This window comes from Watersipora subatra, chromosome 4 (assembly GCF_963576615.1).
Source record: "Watersipora subatra chromosome 4, tzWatSuba1.1, whole genome shotgun sequence".
In the NCBI taxonomy this organism is placed as follows: domain Eukaryota; kingdom Metazoa; phylum Bryozoa; class Gymnolaemata; order Cheilostomatida; family Watersiporidae; genus Watersipora; species Watersipora subatra.
This window is the reverse complement of record NC_088711.1, coordinates 65408349-65429725: the sequence shown is the minus strand read 5'-3', so window position 1 is coordinate 65429725 and position 21377 is coordinate 65408349. Positions and strand designations below refer to the sequence as shown.

The window sequence follows — 21377 nt, the reverse complement described above, 5'->3', positions numbered from 1 at the left end:
TATTATGGTTTGTGCAGCACACATTCGTGTCTCTCTTTCCCATTTATGACAGTTTTCAGACCGACACGACTGTTCCGCTAGTGAACCTGTAAACATAAACCTAGTGAACATAAACATCCTGTAACAATAAAACAAACGTAATAAATGTCATTCATATATATGTCGTTCTAACGCGTATCCAATGAAAGCTTTCAATTTGAGGGTTAGATAGATTGCGAGTGTAATTTTCAAAATGAATACATGTTTAATAAAAGCATAAATACGCCAAGCCAACAATTCGAAGCTTTGTTTCTGAGAGTTGAAGGCGAGCATTGGTCAATCGATTTTCCTCACTTTTTACAAGTGAGAAATGAACATAAATTTTAGTCATAAATCTAATTTACTAGATAAAAATGCCAAAGAAAACTATAAGCAAATGTTATAGCTAGGTGAAATGATAAAAAGTTGTGAAACAATTAAAAAGTTATGCAACGATGATTCGTGATTAACAAAAAGTTATATTTTCACTTGATAGTAGATGTATTCATGAGTACTGTCAAGGATTGTAAAGTTTGAATGTAGCAGAAAGCTGCAATCACTTTAGGAGTGGCATCGCCAAGTTAGGATTGCATCAGGGACTGAGTAAATCATCAGAGTAGTAAATGAGGTACTACTCCTATTCTCCTATGTATCGAGCATAGGAACCACCTAACTATTACAGCTGGTGAGAGACATCAACAAGCTTGATAGATGTAAGACCATATATGTTGTCACCACTACACATGGAGAAAATGTATGGTCATATGCTAATAAATTATGATGTCATCACTACATATTAAAAAGAGCAATACATCATAAGAATTACCAAAGATTATTCTACAGAGCAAACAACTTTGCAGAGGGACAAGCACAAACAAGGGCGTATATAATGTACATCAAACCATCAACCAGCCATAAATGAATTGAATATTTACAACACCTTTATAGATATAGCTTATAACATCATTTATTATAGATAATATGACTTTGTGAAATCATAATACAACTATGCATGAATTTTGATGTCTTGAAAAACAAAATTGATGTAATGGCTATAGAATGTATAGCATAAAATATGAATATCTCTTTTGATTTATGTTAGGTAGATAATTAGAACTGTTTGTGGATGAGTATTATAGCAAAATCCAATTTTTATAAATAAGTTATTGACCGTTTTTAGGTTACGGCCAATCTTGTACAAATTATTGACTTGGTTTAATTAACGGGCATATCCCATCATTAGAGATTCCCAAAAGATGTCAGCTGTCAAGGCGTCAGATATCAAATGACAGAAAAGAGCGCTGGCTGACATCGAAGACACTAGAAAGAGACATTACGAAAATGTTGTAAGAATCCAGTGAAATTTGGCAATGATTGAGAATAAGTGTATAAGGAGGAGCTGGCAACAAGCCAAGGCAGTGAAGATATGGCAGCAGCGAGAGGGAGCAACTGGCAGTAAGCCAGAGAAATCAGTGAGAATTTGGCAGCAAGCCAAGCAGCAAAAGAGGGCACATAGAGAGAGACTAATATAAAGCCTGGTTCCCATATCGATTGCGAGACTTCGGCAGTAAGATGCACAGCAAAACGCTTGCGACGCTTGGCTCAGCGGCAAATGTTCCCATAAAAGCCACATCATTAATAATATTGTAAACATAATTGCGTAATCTGTTGTATAATCGAGCTGGTGGGCCGCGGGCTACGCTAATGCCCGAGGTCATGGTAGTTACAGGTAGTTACGAGAGGTTACGGGAAGTACGAGAGGTTACGGGAAGTACGAGAGGTTACGGGAGTATGAAGGCGTGGGGAGATTGAGAGAGGTTTTTTCTTTGCATCAACCGCATGTAAGTACACACGTTTATATAACATGGCGCAGTTGACGAAGCTCTGATTTTTTTTTCTTGTTTTGTTATCATTAGCGATAGATTTTCTGGTTGCGGGTAAGTTTAAACGGTTGAAGAGACCCTTTCACCAAGGAAGTGAAGAGTAGCGAATACGTGGAAATTGGTAGCCAACAGGGGACTAGCCAAAGGTACTAGTAGATATGGGACAAGAGGCAGGGAGTATCACAAGGACAGTGACAGTAAAAAGTATAGAGATAATAGCAGGGAGAGGCATGTCTCTAGATATAGAGCAGGCAGTAGAGAAGGCAGTGGAGGTAGAGTATGCTACAATTGCAAACGTAGTGGGCATGAGATGAGGAGTTGTCCCTCCATTAAGTGTTTTTGTTGTGGACAGCGAGGACATGTATCCCGTTATTGTAGGGATAGGAGAGAAGTAGGTTATGACGGGCGAGGTAGTAGTAGGAGGTCAGGAGGTAGTCGAGATAATAGCTACGAGCGGTATGGTAGCAGGGACAGTAGTGGGGAGAGGTACAGGGGCCGAGAAAGCCCCCGCGAAATTAGAGGCCAATTTGGCAGGTACAGAGACAACAGTATGGATAGGTTTGAGGGGGAGAAATATAAGGAGAGGTACCAAGATAGTAGTAAGGGCAGAAGTGTTAGGTTCTCTGGTTCTAGGGATAAGTATGAGGATGACAGTTGACTAGGAAGGAGAATTGTAGAGGTTTTGAAGGTCAATGGGAAGAACGTTGAATTTACGTTTGATACTGGGGCAGAGGTGTCGACTGTAACCGAGGGGACGGCCGAAAGGCTGAACCTACGGCTAGAGGAGCCATCTACTGTTTTGGCGGGAATAGATGGTCGTAAGCTAAGAGTAGTCGGTAAAGCAGGTGTTCAGTTGGAAAGTAAATATAGATTTATGGAGACAGAGGTATACGTGGTGAAAGGATTGAGAACAAACTTCTTGGGCATAACTGAGTTAAGGCAGCTTAAATTATTTGCTGTTGTAAACGCGGTATGCGAAAGTAAGTTTGAAGCTGTTAAGGAGTGTAGAAGTATTAAGACAGTTAAGCCGTTTTCGTCAAGAACCATTATTGCTGAGTCAAGTTATGTTTCAGATGATGTCGAGTTGCAAAACCTGACAAATAAGTCTGACAGAGAGAGCGAAGTTAAGAGCGGTCACACAGGTCAAGATTGGTGGACTTGCAAAACCAAGGAAGTGAAGAGTAGCGAATACGTGGAAATTGGTAGCCAACAGGGGACAGCCCAAGGCACCAGAGATGTGCAAGTGTTTATGGGGTGTGATAGAGAACAGAGGCACAATGAGGTAAGGGAAGGTGCTGAGAAAGTAGCTAAACCAGTGTCTGTAATGGAAAAGGTTTGCTCTTTTTTAGCCGAGATATCCAGCAATGGAATGTTAGACAGAGAAGGTCATGAGAAAAAGGTAGCGGAGATTGAAAGAGAGGAAAGGGAGGTGCGGAGGAAGTCGAAAGAGAAATTAGCTAAGCTGAAAGCCAAACGGGAGGCAGCAGTCATGGAGTTGGAAAATGTCAAGGCATTCAGGGTAGTGGTGCAGGAGTTAGCCGAGGTTCAGAGGAGAGTTGCTAGTAGCAGACTTGCACTGGTTGCAGGTGAGGTCGAGCTAGATAGGTCTGGGCCTATGCCAACTCCCAGCTCTGTGGTGCCATCCCCTGTGCAGCCGGTTACGGCCCAGGTGGAGACCTCCCACAGGAAGCCTGTCGAGCCTGCCTCTTATTGGGGAGAGCGAGGTAAAGACGGAAGAGACGGAGATGAGGTTGAGGAGTCATTACTGACCCAACCAAAAGACTCCGGGCTAGTCAGGGTTGGTGGAAGTAGTGTTGGAGATGTTGGTGGAAGGAGTGTTGGTAGTGACAGTGGTCACGGTAAAAGTATTGGTAGCGGCGGAGGTCAGAGTGATGGAAAAGCCAGTGCAGACTGGCAATGGAGCTGGCAGTAGCGAGAAGAGTACACTGATTTATACAACAGTGAGAGTGGAGGATCAGGAGAGGGAGGAGAGTAGTGCGGCCGAGTACGACAGCAGCCCCGGGTTGCTCGGGAGTGATAGTACGCAGGAGGTGTCGATGGAGGAAGACCTGGATTAAAGCGTAAGGTAAACTTCACCAGCAAGGTGAGTTGATGGATGAGTCCCAATGTATTTCTGGAAGGTTAGTGGCCCATACAAAAAAAGAAAAGAAAAGGGGCATGTTGTATAATCGAGCTGGTGGGCCGCGGGCTACGCTAATGCCCGAGGTCATGGTAGTTACAGGTAGTTACGAGAGGTTACGGGAAGTACGAGAGGTTACGGGAGTATGAAGGCGTGGGGAGATTGAGAGAGTTTTCTTCTTTGCATCAACCGCATGTGAGTACACACGTTTATATAACATAATCAAATAAAATGTTTGCTTGCCATGCCATTCCTATAATGGTGATCTCAAAGCCTGGTTCCCATATACGTCGCAAAGCACTGGCGACACACCGCAGGCTATAAAGCCTGGTTCCCATATCGATTGCGAGACTCCGGCGGTAGCATGCGGAGCAAAACGCTTGCGACGCTAGGCTCGGCAGGATCTGTTCCCATAAAAGCCACATCGTTAATAATATCGTAAATATAATTGCGTAATCCCATGACCAAACGAGCGGATGCGAAGTTTGGGAGTTTTTATGATAAATGCATGTGCACACAACTTCCGAAAATTACTCATCAACAATGAGACTAACACTTGTTTGAAAATTTCATCAACAAATTTAACCATCGTTTTGTAGATTGTTAAATAACGATACAAAACACATATACGCCTATTTAAATATGTTACCAAGTCTTTGTAAATTATCGAATTTCTCTTAAAACTTACCCATCTGATCGGATTATACGCAAATAGACAGATTAATTTGGCCGAAAATCGTTATTAAAACTTGCTAAGCCTCACTTTTATAAAAGTTTGGACCGGAAATTGAAACGCCGAGCGACAGAGAATAGAACGATTAAGTCTTGCGCATTTCACGAAAAAATAACGTGCACTTTTCAACAGTTTATAGCATTGTCGAATTGCCGAAGGTTTTGGCAATTAACATAGGAGTACAGTATTCGTTTCATTTTTGCCGATTTCACTTTTTTCATTTTCATTTGCCGACACATTTGAGTACTTTCGTATTCTAACTGTTGTCCAACGCAGTGTAAGTAAAGGAAATGGTATTATAGAAAGTAATGGAAAGTAACGGTTCTTATGAGATTATTACAATAATTTGTAATAGTTTGGATGACTACGGAACAATGACTACGTTGTTATATAAACGTGTGTACTTACATGCGGTTGATGTAAAGAAGAAAGCTCTCCCAATCTCCCCACGCCTTTATACTCCTGTAACTTCTCATACTTCCCGTAACCTCTCGTACTTCCCGTAACCTCTCGTACTTCCCGTGACCTCTCGTAACTACCTGTAACTACCATGACCTCGGGCATTAGCGTAGCCCGCGGCCCACCAGCTCGATTATACAACATGCCCTTTTTCTTTTCTTTTTTTTGTATGGGCCACTAACCTTCCAGAAATACATTGGAACTCATTCATCAACTCACCTTGCTGGTGAAGTTTACCTTACGCTTTAACCCAGGTCTTCCTCCATCAACACCTCCTGCGTACCATCATCACTCCCGAGCAACCCGGGGCTGCTGTCGTACTCGGCCGCACTACTCTCCTTATCTCCTCCACCTTCTTCACCACCTCCGTGACCTCTGTCACCCCCACCGTGACCTCCTTCACCACCTCCGTGACCTCCGTCACCACCACCGTGACCTCCGTCACCACCACCGTGACCTCCGTCACCACCACCGTGACCTCTGTCACCACCACCGTGACCTCTGTCACAACCAACACTACTTCCACCAACATCTCTAACACTACTCTCAACTGGCTCGGAAACTGGTAGTTGGGCCGATAACGACTCCTCAACCTCAGATTCCGCCCCTTCCGTCATGACCACGCTCTCCCCAGTGGAGACGGGCCTAACAGGCATCCTGTGGGAAGTCTCCCCCTGGGCCGTAATCAGCTGCTCAGGGGGTGGCGCCACAGAGCTGGGAATTGATATAGGCCCAGACCTATTCACCTCGGCCTGACCCTCCTCCGGTGCAAGCCTACCACCCGCAATCCTCCTCTGAATTTTGGCCAACTGCTCAATGGCCACCCTGAATGCCTCTGCATTCTCAAACTCACTGACCGCTGCCCTGCGCTCGGCAGCCAGTCTGACCAACTCTGTCTCGAACTTCCTACGTACCTCCGCCTCCTCTCGCTCAATACTAGCGATCCTCTTCCGGCAACCTTCCATGTCCATCATCCCATCACTGGTCACGTCTGCTAAAAAAGAGCTCACCTTCCCCATAATGGGTACTGGTGCAGCAACTTGTCTAGCACTGCCACTCACCTCAGCATAACTCCTCACCTTCCTCTGAGGCGCTGGTACTTTCTCACTGCCCTTCCTTTTTCCCGCCTCCGTGCTCACTGGACCACCTGTACCTCTACGGGGGCATCCACTAACAGCGTGCCCGGTCTCCCCATACCACTGGCAGATGGGTACCTTGCAGTCCTTCTGCCAATGTCCACTTCTCCCGCACCTCCTGCAAGCATTACCAGGGCAATTTACCGCCAAGTGATCTCGTTTAACTCTACATATCATACACCAAATCTTACCGCTACTGCCATATACTACAGGCTTCTTAGCCTCACTACCGTCCTTCCTCTCCCTCACTCTATCCTCACTGCAATCCTTCTCCGGTCGTCTGCCACCACTAGCCTCGCCACCTGAACTGCTTGCCATTTGTGATTGTAGTTTTGATGGAATTTCTTTACAACAATCTGCAACATGGCAACCATCTTTTAACAACGGTTAATAGTAAAAACTATTTTTATCTAGCCGGGGTTTACTGACCCGACCACTCCTTGTAACAGTGCTTTTGGCTATTGCCCCTTCTCTAGTACCCTGCGAGATTCGGGTATCTCGACTACTCACATCGGGATCCCCACTGGCTAGGCCACTTCCAACCGTGGCACCGGGTGGTTCCTCCGATTCATCATTTGAACCACCTATTCTCTCCCTGCCTACACCAGGCCTAGGCTGGTTGTCTACCCAGTACTGCGTTTCACCTTCCTCACTATCCTCAAACAACTCACAGAAATCATTAGGGATGTTATGGTTAGCACCCTGACTATCGGTGTTAGTATCGTTAGAAGAACCCCAGGAGAGATTGTTATTAAGAGGAAAAAGATGTTTCCTATTTCTCCTGATCTCACCCGAACCAACACGTATCCAATAACTCTCTGGTGTACTGTCTCTCCTTACCACCGTACCTGCTGCTCCTGTGTCAGTAGGCGCTTTTACGTAGACAACCTGTCCTGGCTCTAATTCCGGCAATTTTGATACCCTATGCTGGATATCCCAACTACTTTTCAATTTCAACTTCCTTTCCCTTTCTCTACTTTCGAACTCCTCGTAATCTACTTCCCCTTTACTGCTCACACCCAAATTCGATTTAACCGCTCTGCCAAACATTAGTTCCCCGGGCGAGTACCCAGTTGACAAAGGGGTTGTTCTATACACTAACAATGCTATCTCCTTATCCCGCTTTTTTCTCCACAAACTTTTCACTGTTTTAACTGCACTTTCTGCCAAACCATTACTCTGCGGATATCGAGGGCTACTAGTAATTACCCTGATACCGTACAAATCTGCAAACTTTCTAAACTCTTGACTATCATAACAAGGCCCGTTATTTGACCGCAGAATGCTAGGAATACCGAATCTAGCAAACACTTTCTTCATAATCGCTATTACCTCCCTAGATGTTTGAGCGTTGATGTGCAGTGCCTCAATCCACCTGGAATAGTAATCAACTATCAACAAATATAACTTGCCATCTAATACAAACACATCACTACCGAGTACTTCCCAAGGCTTTGTTGGCAACTCATATTCAACCATGGGTTGGTGCTTGACTGTCCCATGGATGATACAGGTATCACATTGCCCTATGAACTCATAGATATCTACGCTAACTCCTGGCCACCAGAAGTGGCACCTAGCTCTCCGACGACATTTATCAATTCCCTGATGCCCAACATGACACTTCTCTAGATACAACCTTCTCATAGACCTAGGTATGTATACCCTGTCTCTAAAGAAGAGTAAACCATCCCGTACAGTAAGCCATTCCCTTGCACTATAAAGCTTTAGGAGCTCACTGCCCAACCTTTTGCCACCTCTCGGCCAACCTTCCGTAACAAATTTTAAACATTCAGCAGCCTCATCATCTACCAACATTTCCGACCTTAATTCCATCGTTAAACTGTCCGTAAAATTGTCAGTAGTCACACTGCTAACTACAGCTGTATCTACATCCTCACTCCTACCCATTTCATTTTCGCTGTCCAACTTGCCATTAGGTCGGCTCAAAGAGTCGGCCAAATACATTTGCTCCCCGGGTGTATGAAATATTGTGTAGTCATACCTCATTAACCTCATTTTAAACCTCTGAACCCTGACTGGTAAGGCTGACAAGTCCTTCTCACCTAACAGTGAAATAAGTGGCTTATGGTCAGTCTCAACCTCAAACTTTCTGCCTACTAGATAGTAGTCAAACTTCTCACATGCCCATGTAATTGCCAATGCCTCCTTCTCTATCATCGCATACCTTTCCTCTGCCTCAGACATTTTTATCGACGCATACTCCACTGGCTGCCACACATTACCCTCCGTCAATTGTAGCAATACTGCCCCTACTGTGTTTCTACTGGCATCTGCAGACACCCTATGCCTCCTACTCATATCAAAGGCACACAAAACAGGTGCTTTAGTCAAGGCTAGCTTAACCTTCTCGAAAGCCTGTTCCTGATCTGGACCCCAATACCACTGTGATCTACTCCCTGACACCTTATATATAGGCGTACACAACTCTGCCAACTCGCTACTGAACTTACTCAAATAATTTACCATCCCTGTAAACCTTCTAGCCTCAGTTTTATTAACCGGCGACTTCAAGCCTAGAACTGCCTCTACTTTACATGGGTCTGGCTTAATGCCAGCCGCACTAACCAAATGGCCCAGAAACTTAATTTCACTTTTCCCAAACTCGCACTTATCCTTCCTTAACGACATGCCTGAACGCCTGATTTTTCCTAGCACCTCCCTTAACCTTGACCAATGCTCATCTGCATCCCTTCCATATACTATGACATCGTCCATTAAGCATACTACTCCCTTCATGCTCCCGATAACTTTTTCCATTGCTCTCTGGAAAAATTCAGAAGCTGAGGAGATACCAAACGGCATTCGATTGAACCTATATCTACCCCAAGGGGTGATAAAGGTCGTCAATGACTTTGATCCCTCCTCCACCTGAACTTGCCAAAACCCCGAATTCGCATCTAACTTCGAAAACATCGTCCCCTTAGACAACTCACTGAGCAGATCTGAAATCTTAGGCAAAGGGTAAACCTCTCGCTTGACAGATCTGTTCAGTCCAGTTAAATCAACACACATCCTTATCTTCCCTCCTGCCTTAGGCGCTATAGTTAGCCCTGAGCACCACTCAGTAGGTTCTTCAACCTGCTCAATCACTTTCTTTTCCAACATATCATCTAACTCCTGCTTAGCCTGTTCCCTTAAACCTGCTGCTATAGGCCGAGGCGAGTACAGCCTCACTGGCTCTATACCTTCCTTCAACTTAATCTTAAAGATACCTGGCATAGTGCCTAGACCTTCAAAAACTTCCCCGAACTCCTTTACTGGGTCAAACTCGCTGTTGCTCACCGCGTTGACTACAGCCAACAAATTCAGCTGCCTCAACTCGGTTATACCCAACAAGTTTGTCCTAGATCCCTTCATCACGTATACCTCTGTATCCATAAATCTATATTTACTTTTCAACTGAGCACCTGCTTTACCGACTACTCTTAGCTTATGACCATCTATTCCCGCCAAAACAGTAGATGGCTCTTCTAGCCGTAGGTTCAGCCTTTCGGCCGTCCCCTCGGTTACAGTCGACACCTCTGCCCCAGTATCAAACGTAAATTCAACGTTCTTTCCATTGACCTTCAAAACCTCTACAATTCTCCTTCCTAGTCAACTGTCATCCTCATACTTATCTCTAGAACCAGAGAACCTAACACTTCTGCCCTTACTACTATCTTGGTACCTCTCCTTATATTTCTCCCCCTCAAACCTATCCATACTGTTGTCTCTGTACCTGCCAAATTGGCCTCTAATTTCGCGGGGGCTTTCTCGGCCCCTGTACCTCTCCCCACTACTGTCCCTGCTACCATACCGCTCGTAGCTATTATCTCGACTACCTCCTGACCTCCTACTACTACCTCGCCCGTCATAACCTACTTCTCTCCTATCCCTACAATAACGGGATACATGTCCTCGCTGTCCACAACAAAAACACTTAATGGAGGGACAATTCCTCATCTCATGCCCACTACGTTTGCAATTGTAGCATACTCTACCTCCACTGCCTTCTCTACTGCCTGCTCTATATCTAGAGACATGCCTCTCCCTGTTATTATCTCTATACTTTCTACTGTCACTGTCCTTGTGATACTCCCTGCCTCTTGTCCCATATCTACTAGTACCTTGCTCTTCACTACCATAATACTCTCTACTACTCCTAGGGCTACCCCTAGGGGAAGATCTACCTGCTGAATCATAACTTCTATCTCTATCCTTACTCCTGTACTGCACTCGGCTATCAAACTCTGATACCTTTGCTACTTCTCTCTTAACCTCACTCTTTAAATCTGTACTTCTACCCTCACCTCTCAAAAATCTATCAGAGCTGTTGGCCATTTCACGAGCCCTCAATGCCTCCTGCAATAATGCCCACGTAAGATTGGCATTCTTCATTAACTCTCTGCTTACTTCTCTATCTCTCAACCCGTTAACCGCCACAATAAGGGCAAACCTTACCCTATCATTATTGTTAGTCACCTCTGCATATCTGCTCAAACTCTCTACCCGCTGTAAAAACTCTCTATCACTTTCCCCAAGTGTCTGCCTAGCCGTAAGGAACTTATGCCCCTTTACGAACATACTCTCCTGTCTACCATAATAACCCTGTAAAACCTCCACTGCCCCTTCATAAGTAGAATTTACGCCATCTACGTCAAACCCTGCACCCCTCAATACTTCTCTACCACTGTGCCCAATAGCTCTCAATAGTGGCACTAACCTACCTCTACCTCTCATAATAGGGCGTCTATCGCCACCTTCACCTTCGTAACCTCTTCTCTCAACAGCACTCTCAATACATAAATTCATCTCCTCTATGAATCTCTCCCACGACCCATCACCGTGCTCTCCAAACACCAGCTTCGGAAACCCACTCTCCATCTCTACCCGATACAATATCTCCCTCGCCACAAATACACTCTACCCCACTCGTATAATTAGTGTAACTCCCACCTCCGAATATGTAATAAATAATTACACCTCACTAACACCTCTTCTTCACCGCTACTACACCTCACAACACTACCCTACCCCACGTTACCTCACCTGCACGCCCGTGAAAGGGTCTACTCAACCGTTTAAACTTACCCCGCAACCAGAAAATCTATCGCTAATGATAACAAAACAAGAAAAAAAATCAGAGCTTCGTCAACTGCGCCATGTTATATAAACGTGTGTACTTACATGCGGTTGATGTAAAGAAGAAAGCTCTCCCAATCTCCCCACGCCTTTATACTCCTGTAACTTCTCGTACTTCCCGTAACCTCTCGTACTTCCCGTAACCTCTCGTACTTCCCGTGACCTCTCGTAACTACCTGTAACTACCATGACCTCGGGCATTAGCGTAGCCCGCGGCCCACCAGCTCGATTATACAACATACGTAGTACAGATTTTCTAAAAATCTATATAAATATCATAAATTCGTGATATTGTTAGTTATGAAGTTTTGAAATGTAAACAAAATTGTGCATTGGTTTTATATTATTACTATATTAATAGTATTGGTTATTCTAGTAATATCAGTGCATTTTACTTCTAATATTGGCCAATATTGCATTTCTCTTTTTGCAGGAGGAGAGATATAAACATATAATCTTTTCCTTTCATTATTGCTATTTGTTGTATATAATAACACCCACACCCGTACATTACAGCTACCATTGCAGTTATCCTATTTGGCTGCTAATATTGCATTTCTCAACCATCAGTACCCTTTCTTTTTTCCAATATCACTTTGGTCGTGGGCTGTATGACAGTAGAATTTCTAGTCAAATAAAATGTTCGCTCGCCATGCCGTTCCTATAATGGTGACCTTAAAGCCGGGTTCCCATATACGTCGCAAAGCACCGGCGAATCATCGCAGGCTATAAAGCCTGGTTCCCATATCGATTGCGTGACTCCGGCGGTAACATGCACAGCAAAACGCTTGCGACGCTAGGCTCGGCGGGATATGTTCATATTAAAGCCACATCGTTAATAATATCGTAAACATAATTGCGTAATCAAATAAAATGTTCGCTCGCCATGCCGTTCCTATAATGGTGACCTTTACCCGTACAGTTCATTTCGGGAAGGTTTTGCCTGCGGCCGTTTGCAAAATTTGAACAGTGCCAAACTATTGCGATTTCGCCGGCAACTACCGGCGGTACTCGGCGGTCCTTGGCCCATACGTTCCCATTTCATCGCTAATAGCCTACGGTGTGTCGCCGGTTCTTTGCGACGTATATGGGAACCCGGCTTTAGCGATGAAATGGGAACGGTGGTTGCCGGCGACATCGCAATAGTTTAACACTGTTCAAAATTCGCAAACGGCCGCAGACAAAACCTTCCCGAAATGCACTGTACTGTTAAAGGTCACCATTATAGGAATGGCATGGCGAGTGAACATTTTATTTGATTATGCAAGTATACTTCCTATGTTTACGATATTATTAACGATGTGGCTTTTATGGGAACATTTGTCGCTGAGCCGAGTACAGAACATTTCGGGAAGGTTTTGCCTGCAGCCGTTTGTGAATTTTGAACAGCGTTAAGCCAGGTTCCCATGTACATCACAAAACACCAGCGACACACCACAGGCTATTAGCAATGAAATGAGAATGTATGCGCCGAGGACCGCCGGTAGTTGCCGGCGGCATCGCAATAGTTTTGCGCTGTTCAAATTTCGCAAACGGCCGCAGGCAAAACCTTCCCGAAATGCACTGTACAGTTAAAGGTCACCATTATCGGAATGGCATGGCGAGCGAACATTTTATTTGATTATGCAAGTATGTTTACGATATTATTAACGATGTGGCTTTTATGGGAACATTTGTCGCTGAGCTTAGCGTCGCAAGCATTTTGCTGCGCATGTACCGCCGGAGTCACGCAATCGATATGGGAACCAGGCTTTCAACTATTGCGATGCCGCCAGCAACTACCGGCGGTCCTCGGCGTTACCCGGCGCATGTGTTCCCATTTCATCGCTAATAGCCTGCGTGCTGTCGCCCTTTGCTCTGCGACGTATATGGGAACCAGGCTTTAGCCAAGGGAGCCTGCAGCAAACAGCCTGCAGAGGATCAACTCATCAAGGAGAAAGCACACGGCAGACACAATTTAGCCAAAGAGGCGGAAACCAGGAAACTATAAAGTCCTGAAGGAAGAGGGTTTATTCAGCCCCCCCCCCCCCCCAGCCAACAGAAGGAGCCGTCACTACACGCCTCATATACACACACGCAATTATTGAACCTAAAAGGCCATAACTAATAGGGCTAGGCGTATTGTTATTTTAACTTTGGCTAGTGTGTATTGACAGGATAATTGTTATTGGTTATCTTCTGAAGAAAATAGAGTTTAACCACAGTTGAAAACAAACCACTGGTGTATTATTGTTGATTATAAGATAATTGCTTACAGACAGTTGTAGGCATAGCAATCTCGATACTACACGTGAACATTGATACTTGGGCTAATTATTGCTACAGCTGTTACCTGTCAAAACATTTTCAAGGAGAACTATTATAATAGTGCTTATCTCCATTAATTGAGTTGTTTCAATTTTGCGTTATGGCAACAGTCTGATTGTGGGGGGCAGAAGGGCCACTTTGTATGCGGTAAAAAATTGTTTTGGGAGAAATTGAACTCAAGGTCCAGAGGCTAACCGTTACACATGGAAGCATAGAACCATTGTATTATTACACTCAAAGGAAACACACACAAACAATACATATGTATATTATTATTTAAATATCAAATAATTATTATAATAGAAAAAGTGAAATTCATATATTAATTAAACAAGTATTTAATTATTTAATTCAATTTTCTCCTTTGACAGTACTAAAGCTCTTACTGTTAGTTTAGAATATATGGATATACATGTAGATAGGCCTATAGGATACTCAAAGTTAAAGATAAATTTACCTCCGTTCTCCTATCTTCCTCTGCAGAATAATGCTGCTGATGCCTGTCAGCTCTAATCGTAACCCGTCTGCCCCAATCTTTAATCACCTGACGTTCAGAAACTTTGAGTCACTTTCGCTGAACTGAGCATTGTTACAATTCTGTTGTTTGTCAATAAAACGGGTCGGGTGCAGTAATTCAGTAAATCAATGATGTCAATGACTTCAGTAAATTAATAATGTTGATGCACGTAGCTACTAGAATCTACTACTAGTCGATGCGCGTAACTAACTAGTACTAGAATAAAATCCCTAACAACAAAAATCTTCGAAATCACAGACAACTCGTTTCACGAGTGACAACATTTAATATGACCTGTATAAAAATTTCATGCTGATGATTGGCTAAAGAAGAGATCTTATATTTATTGCTTGTGGACTCTTTTCAGATGTATCACTCGTTACGTTACAAATGAAGCACCCGCTGGAATCTGAGGATTTTAAAAGATGATCTCATTCAAACGCTTATATCTCTGGACAGGGTTAGTCTACAAAGACAAAAATGACATCAAATTGTAGCTGATGTTTTACCCTTTTTATTTGTTTTACTCTCATTAAATCAACCTTTTTGATGCAATCACATCTTTAATGAGTTAGATAATTAAAGTTTGTAGTGATGAGTCAGTGTGTACGAAGTCAGTGCTGTAATTAAGTTCTACCTTTAGCTCAGCAAGACTTACATCACAAAATATGTAACTTGTATCAACCTAACAAGCATTTTTGGTAAAACCCCCTGCATAGCAGGGTTCAAATCACAAAATATGCTATACAAAGTATTAATGCTAGTACCTGTGAGAGACTGTCAGGAGTAACCAGTAAACACATAATTATCTCATGTAGTGTGTTGGCAAACGAGTGGTGCAGTAGTTATGTGCTTACTTTTATAATTAGACTCTCTGGGTTCTATTCCCATGTGGAGCAATCCTTTTTCTTAACACTTTCAGCATGGCTTCAGAGAGATGGATGAACCCTGCTGTTATGATAGTAGAGATCAACTCTAAATCCATGTGCTTGATTCCTTTCTCTCATGCCATGGCATCATTCTGATCACCTGCATATCATAACCTACAATGTGTATGTAACATTGGGTCACTATGTCTTGGCTGGTCAGCATTACAAGCATCTAGCAATGGGTTTTCCTAGCCTTCATTGAACATGTCGATGATCTTTAGACAACCCTTGACTTATATTGAATTATTGTAACATACAATACACATCTTGTTGCTGGGACAGTGCGAAACATCAACATTTTTTCTCATTGACCACAGTAAAAAAAAATCGTCGTTCAGTGAAGCACATACTCACTGCACAGTTGGAGCGCATTTTGTATTAGTTAGATTGATAGTGCAGAGCTTACATCTTCCTCTCTTACTGCTTTTTATGAACAAGTGATCATACTTATCATGTCTAGTGTCATGGGAAGGCTTAGTTTGGTGTTGTGGAGTTATTACAGGTGAATTGCATGTTGCTTCTGAGGGCTGACTCCTTTTACCTTAAACAACAACATGCACTAGACTGTTTTCAAGTGTTGAGTAGAAGTGGCGCTGAAGACGAAGATCCTTTTTTGACAGTTTCAATAGTGCATGCTCTTTACAAAACAGATTCCATGCATTCACCAAAGCAGTGTTGACAAAGCACCAGAATATGTACATATGTCATAGCCTAGATCACATTTTGTACCTGTACCTGGCCAAGAATCAAGCAGATCAATTCTTCCCATGTTATGGTTATAGTCACCTGTAACTGGTGACATATTTTTTGTTGTTCAGCAGTTTTGTTCTAGCATTTAGCAGAGACAACTGACTCACAGCCAGTCAGAGTGGAAAGCATAGTGACGGCACGGTTATCAAACCATCGCACAGCGCTTGATGTTGTTTTCTGTCAATTCTCTCTTAAGAGTTTTTTAAGAGTTTTATTAGATTTCAACTCACATTTTCCCACTCAGCTCTGTCTCACTGTTTCGATGTAAAACATGCATTTTTTTAGCTCAATCATCAACGGCAAGCTCATGAATAAATTATCAGCATATGATTTTTAATTTTTGCCAGGTTCCAGTGTTGAAGTGAGCATCATCACAACATCCCCTCCTTGCCTAAGTTTGGTTTTTGTACCATTTCCTCCTTGGTAAACATTGAAGTCATATAGCATTCCGGCTGGATCCGCTCGACCTCAAACCTTGAACCGTAAAGGACGAGCTTGCTTTGATAAATTGTTGTACGGAGCTAGTTTTCCTCTGTAAGCAAACATCATCTCATCAATGCTGCAGTGCTCAGATGGAGTGAGCTTGAGACAGTTTTCACGCATCTTATCTAACCAAGGCCTTAGCTTCCACAACCTGTCTTTCTCTTTAGTAGAATCAGACACGGCCATGTTGTCCACAGAGTGTAATGTTTGAAGAATTTGTTGAAACGGTTGTGATTCATTACATTAGCCACAGGATCCTACTGCTGCCCAATATTGTCAACCTCCATCTATGCGAGCCATACTCATGTGAAATTACATGCCTAAGACTTGTTCAATTTTTTCAGATGGAGTACTGATTGAAACCCCATTCTTCTGGACACTGTACAAGTTTGTTTGATACACTTTGTTTTCAATCATTTCTTCAGTCACAAACCTTTGAAAGTAACCAAGGGAAGTGCCAGTTTTTTGCCTACCGGGAACAGCAATTCTGATTCCAGTAAATTCACTATCAGGAGGTTTGAACCTTTTGTTTATCCAAGTAAAAACTGGCAGCTCTATGTTCTCGTCAGTAGATTTTGTCACCATTTTAGCAAGATGTACATCATCATCACACTCTGAATCTTCCTAAAAAGCATGAGGATGTCGTACTAGTAAATATATTGTAGTGTGATATTACAAAGCTTTTGTCAATTTAATAATGCTTTGCACAAGTTATCGTGAAAAATTCAAGCAAATTACTAATACTACAGTAATACTAATTAACTACACTAATGAACTAAACTATTGAACTAGTGAGCTTCAGACTCAGCTTTTTGTTCAGTTCACCCAGTCTAAAGTCTCCATCAATTTCACTGACATCTCTTCCACCATCATCACTTTCATTACAATCAACACTTTCCAAAATGTGAAGAACCTTGTGATGATCAAAGAGATGCTTTGAGTTGGTATAACTGAAAAAAGCATTTGATAACACTAGTCAAGACTGTTACCACTAAAGCCCAATGTTACACTGGCATTACATAGTATACATGTAGCTGCAGTACCATTACAACAAAATTTATTAGCTCAGCAAAGTTATTATTTTCACAAATTGGCATTTTAAGGTGTATCTACATCCATCTATAGCGTACATATATTTCTAAAACTGTGTTGTATGTCTGTCGTTGCCTGTCTTTCGGTGTGTCCAATCATAGTTATTAAAATTCCACTTTCTGATGAATTTGAACTCACTCAGATTGCATCTGCAAGATTTCAATCCAAGCGCTCTAGCACTGAGCTGTGTGACTCACATTTCTCAAAGACATTATCATATACCGTATGTACACGCTAAATGGCGCATTATTTGTTACTCTATGAATTCTATGAACGCTATGAAACACGATGCTTTTTCGTGTTTTCTTGAACTTCTATTTTCGGTTTTTCGTAAGGTTCAATTTATAAATCGCGGTCAAGGCTGACTTTTTTCATGTGCACAATTGTATTATCTCCATAGGAAGAGCCTTGACATTTCCTCTCTGTTCTGTCAGACAAAGACAATATGATATCTCAGTTTCACATTTGTAGCATGAGGTAACAGTATCGACATATTCAAAGTTTTAATAGATAGCTTCTGCTGGAACAGTAACCTTTTTTATACACACACACCTCTATGCAGGAATTGTTATTATTAATTCAACATACTCAGGATTTTTATTTGGTTTTCTCAGTATTAATTGTATTATTGATGCATCTTTTATTGTAATTGTAGCTAAACAGACTTAATTTAACTATTACTTGCTAATTATTTCACATTTGCATTTAAACTATTTTATTGTTGCTTTATTTGTTTTAATATATTGACCTGCACAAAACATTTTCCTCATGATATGAAGTTTAAAATTTACAGTTATTTGACAAAGTTTGAAAACCTTTACAGTTGTTTTTTATTTTCTCCCTTAATTTATTTCAACTACACAAACACTTTTTTCACGATATTTGAAAGTTTGAAAGTTAGAATGGCAAATTTTATTACATGCTAAATACAAATCAATTTTCTGTCTAAAGACTCTTTTATTATCTGGGCAATGCCGGGTAGTACAGCTAGTTCTATATACAATCTCTAATTATTACTCAACTGGTACTTATCTTGTGTACTAGTTGTTTGGATAAAGAAAAAGCGGTTCTATTGTCCAAAAGTCATGCTGGAAGCCATATTGCTTTTTGGTATGGGATCATGAGAAGTTATTGTTCAATCAGATTGCAGTAAGTTTGTTGTATAGCTAGCACATGCCGCTTTGTTAAAACACAATCATAAGCTGATGGAATGTGTTGCTAAGTCCTTATTTAAAGGCACAAAGTTCATTTACATACACTATGTCATATCACACAAGATGTTATACAAAGTAGTAATACGAGTACGTTTGCAAGTCTTGTGAACTGCGAGAGATTGTCATGAATAATCAGTAAACACATAATTATCCCATGTAGTGCATGGCAAACGAGTGGTCAGTAGTTGTGTGCTTACTTTTTAATTCTAGCTTCCTGGGTTCGATTCCCATGAGTAGCAAATTTTTTTCTTAACACATTTAGCATAAATGAGGACAGATGGACGAGCACTGCTATTATTATAGTAAAGATTACGGCTGAGCATCTCTAAACCATATGCTTGATTCCTTATGCTTGATTCCATATGCTTGATTCCATATGCTTGATTCCATATGCTTGATTCCATATGCTTGATTCCATATGCTTGATTCCATATGCTTGATTCCATATGCTTGATTCCATATGCTTGATTCCATATGCTTGATTCCATATGCTTGATTCCATATGCTTGATTCCATATGCTTGATTCCATATGCTTGATTCCATATGCTTGATTCCATATGCTTGATTCCATATGCTTGATTCCATATGCTTGATTCCATATGCTTGATTCCATATGCTTGATTCCATATGCTTGATTCCATATGCTTGATTCCATATGCTTGATTCCATATGCTTGATTCCATATGCTTGATTCCATATGCTTGATTCCATATGCTTGATTCCATATGCTTGATTCCATATGCTTGATTCCATATGCTTGATTCCATATGCTTGATTCCATATGCTTGATTCCATATGCTTGATTCCATATGCTTGATTCCATATGCTTGATTCCATATGCTTGATTCCATATGCTTGATTCCATATGCTTGATTCCATATGCTTGATTCCATATGCTTGATTCCATATGCTTGATTCCATATGCTTGATTCCATATGCTTGATTCCATATGCTTGATTCCATATGCTTGATTCCATATGCTTGATTCCATATGCTTGATTCCATATGCTTGATTCCATATGCTTGATTCCATATGCTTGATTCCATATGCTTGATTCCATATGCTTGATTCCATATGCTTGATTCCATATGCTTGATTCCATATGCTTGATTCCATATGCTTGATTCCATATGCTTGATTCCATATGCTTGATTCCATATGCTTGATTCCATATGCTTGATTCCATATGCTTGATTCCATATGCTTGATTCCATATGCTTGATTCCATATGCTTGATTCCATATGCTTGATTCCATATGCTTGATTCCATATGCTTGATTCCATATGCTTGATTCCATATGCTTGATTCCATATGCTTGATTCCATATGCTTGATTCCATATGCTTGATTCCATATGCTTGATTCCATATGCTTGATTCCATATGCTTGATTCCATATGCTTGATTCCATATGCTTGATTCCATATGCTTGATTCCATATGCTTGATTCCTTTCTCAGATGCCATGGCATCATTCTAGTTCCACGACCAAACACAAGCCAGAGATGCTTGGAGCAGGCCTTTTGTCTCATTAAATAAGTTGTAATGCTCTGACAGCCTGATTGGTTAGCTTTTCTATCATTTCTCCCAAAAGCACATCAAAGATCAAATAAGTAGCGTAAGTTTTTACCACCAACTCAGTTCAGTGAGGTCACCCCTGATAATGAAGTCTGTACAGCAAGTGGCTGTTCAACCAGATGCTTCTCAAGAAACAGACAGAGTTTCGAAACAAAAAAATGTAGGTGTCTAATTTATGTCAAATTTCTAGAATTTTTTTATACATTGTAATTTAAATGTTATAGAATCTGGATGCAACAGAATGGATCAAACGAAGATGTACTTTGATTGTAGGCAAATATGAAAAAAGTTAAATACATTACAATTAAATTAGTGTATATGCAGATTGGATAGGATCTTGATTTAATAAGTCTGTTGCATTTGCATGCGTAACTTGGTGCCTAGTCTAATACTGTGACCCACATTTCACTTGTTAAACCCTACATCACTGCTCAGCTTTGAGAACTCTACACCAGCGGAGCCCCGCAAGTAACATACTCAACTCCATAATGTTGTCAGCAGCAGTAAAAGTATTTCTTAAAGAACTTGAGTTCGGCACCCTTCAGGCTATGAAGAGCTATACAACAGCCTAAGTTCAATACATATTGATTTGTTGTTTCTGTTAAGTTTTTTGTGCTCACATTCATCCAATCACGGAGCAAGAATAAACTGTTGAGACTAGAGATAAAATGGTGAGTTCATGATGTTTAAAGACACTGAATTAAGCTAATCTGGTGTTGCAGGTTGGTGTCTAGTGACAGCTGTATAATAATAACCTGTGACAGGCTGTCAACTGCAACAACAACAAGATACTGTAAGTACATATGAGTCTGTTAATTTGGAATACATTATGGTATGGTTAAACCGAATAGACGAGGAAAAAGTTGAGTTTTGTGGTCACAACAGCCCAAAACAACAATTAAGTGTTTAAAATCATATTCAAAAGAAACTAAAGTGATTCATGAAGAAAAGACTTTACTGAGAATGTCACATAGTTACATAATCTTCATATAT

The 21377-nt window shown here is 41.6% G+C and overlaps 1 protein-coding gene across 1 annotated transcript; it reads right to left on the bottom strand.

Moving 5' to 3' along the window:
- Window positions 1–19115: 19115 nt before the first annotated feature.
- Window positions 19116–20273, bottom strand: LOC137394518 (golgin subfamily A member 6-like protein 22). The gene has a single exon (XM_068081242.1). It carries the CDS (start codon window positions 20271–20273, stop codon window positions 19116–19118), a length of 1158 nt encoding a protein of 385 aa, XP_067937343.1.
- Between the last annotated feature and the right edge of the window lie 1104 nt (window positions 20274–21377).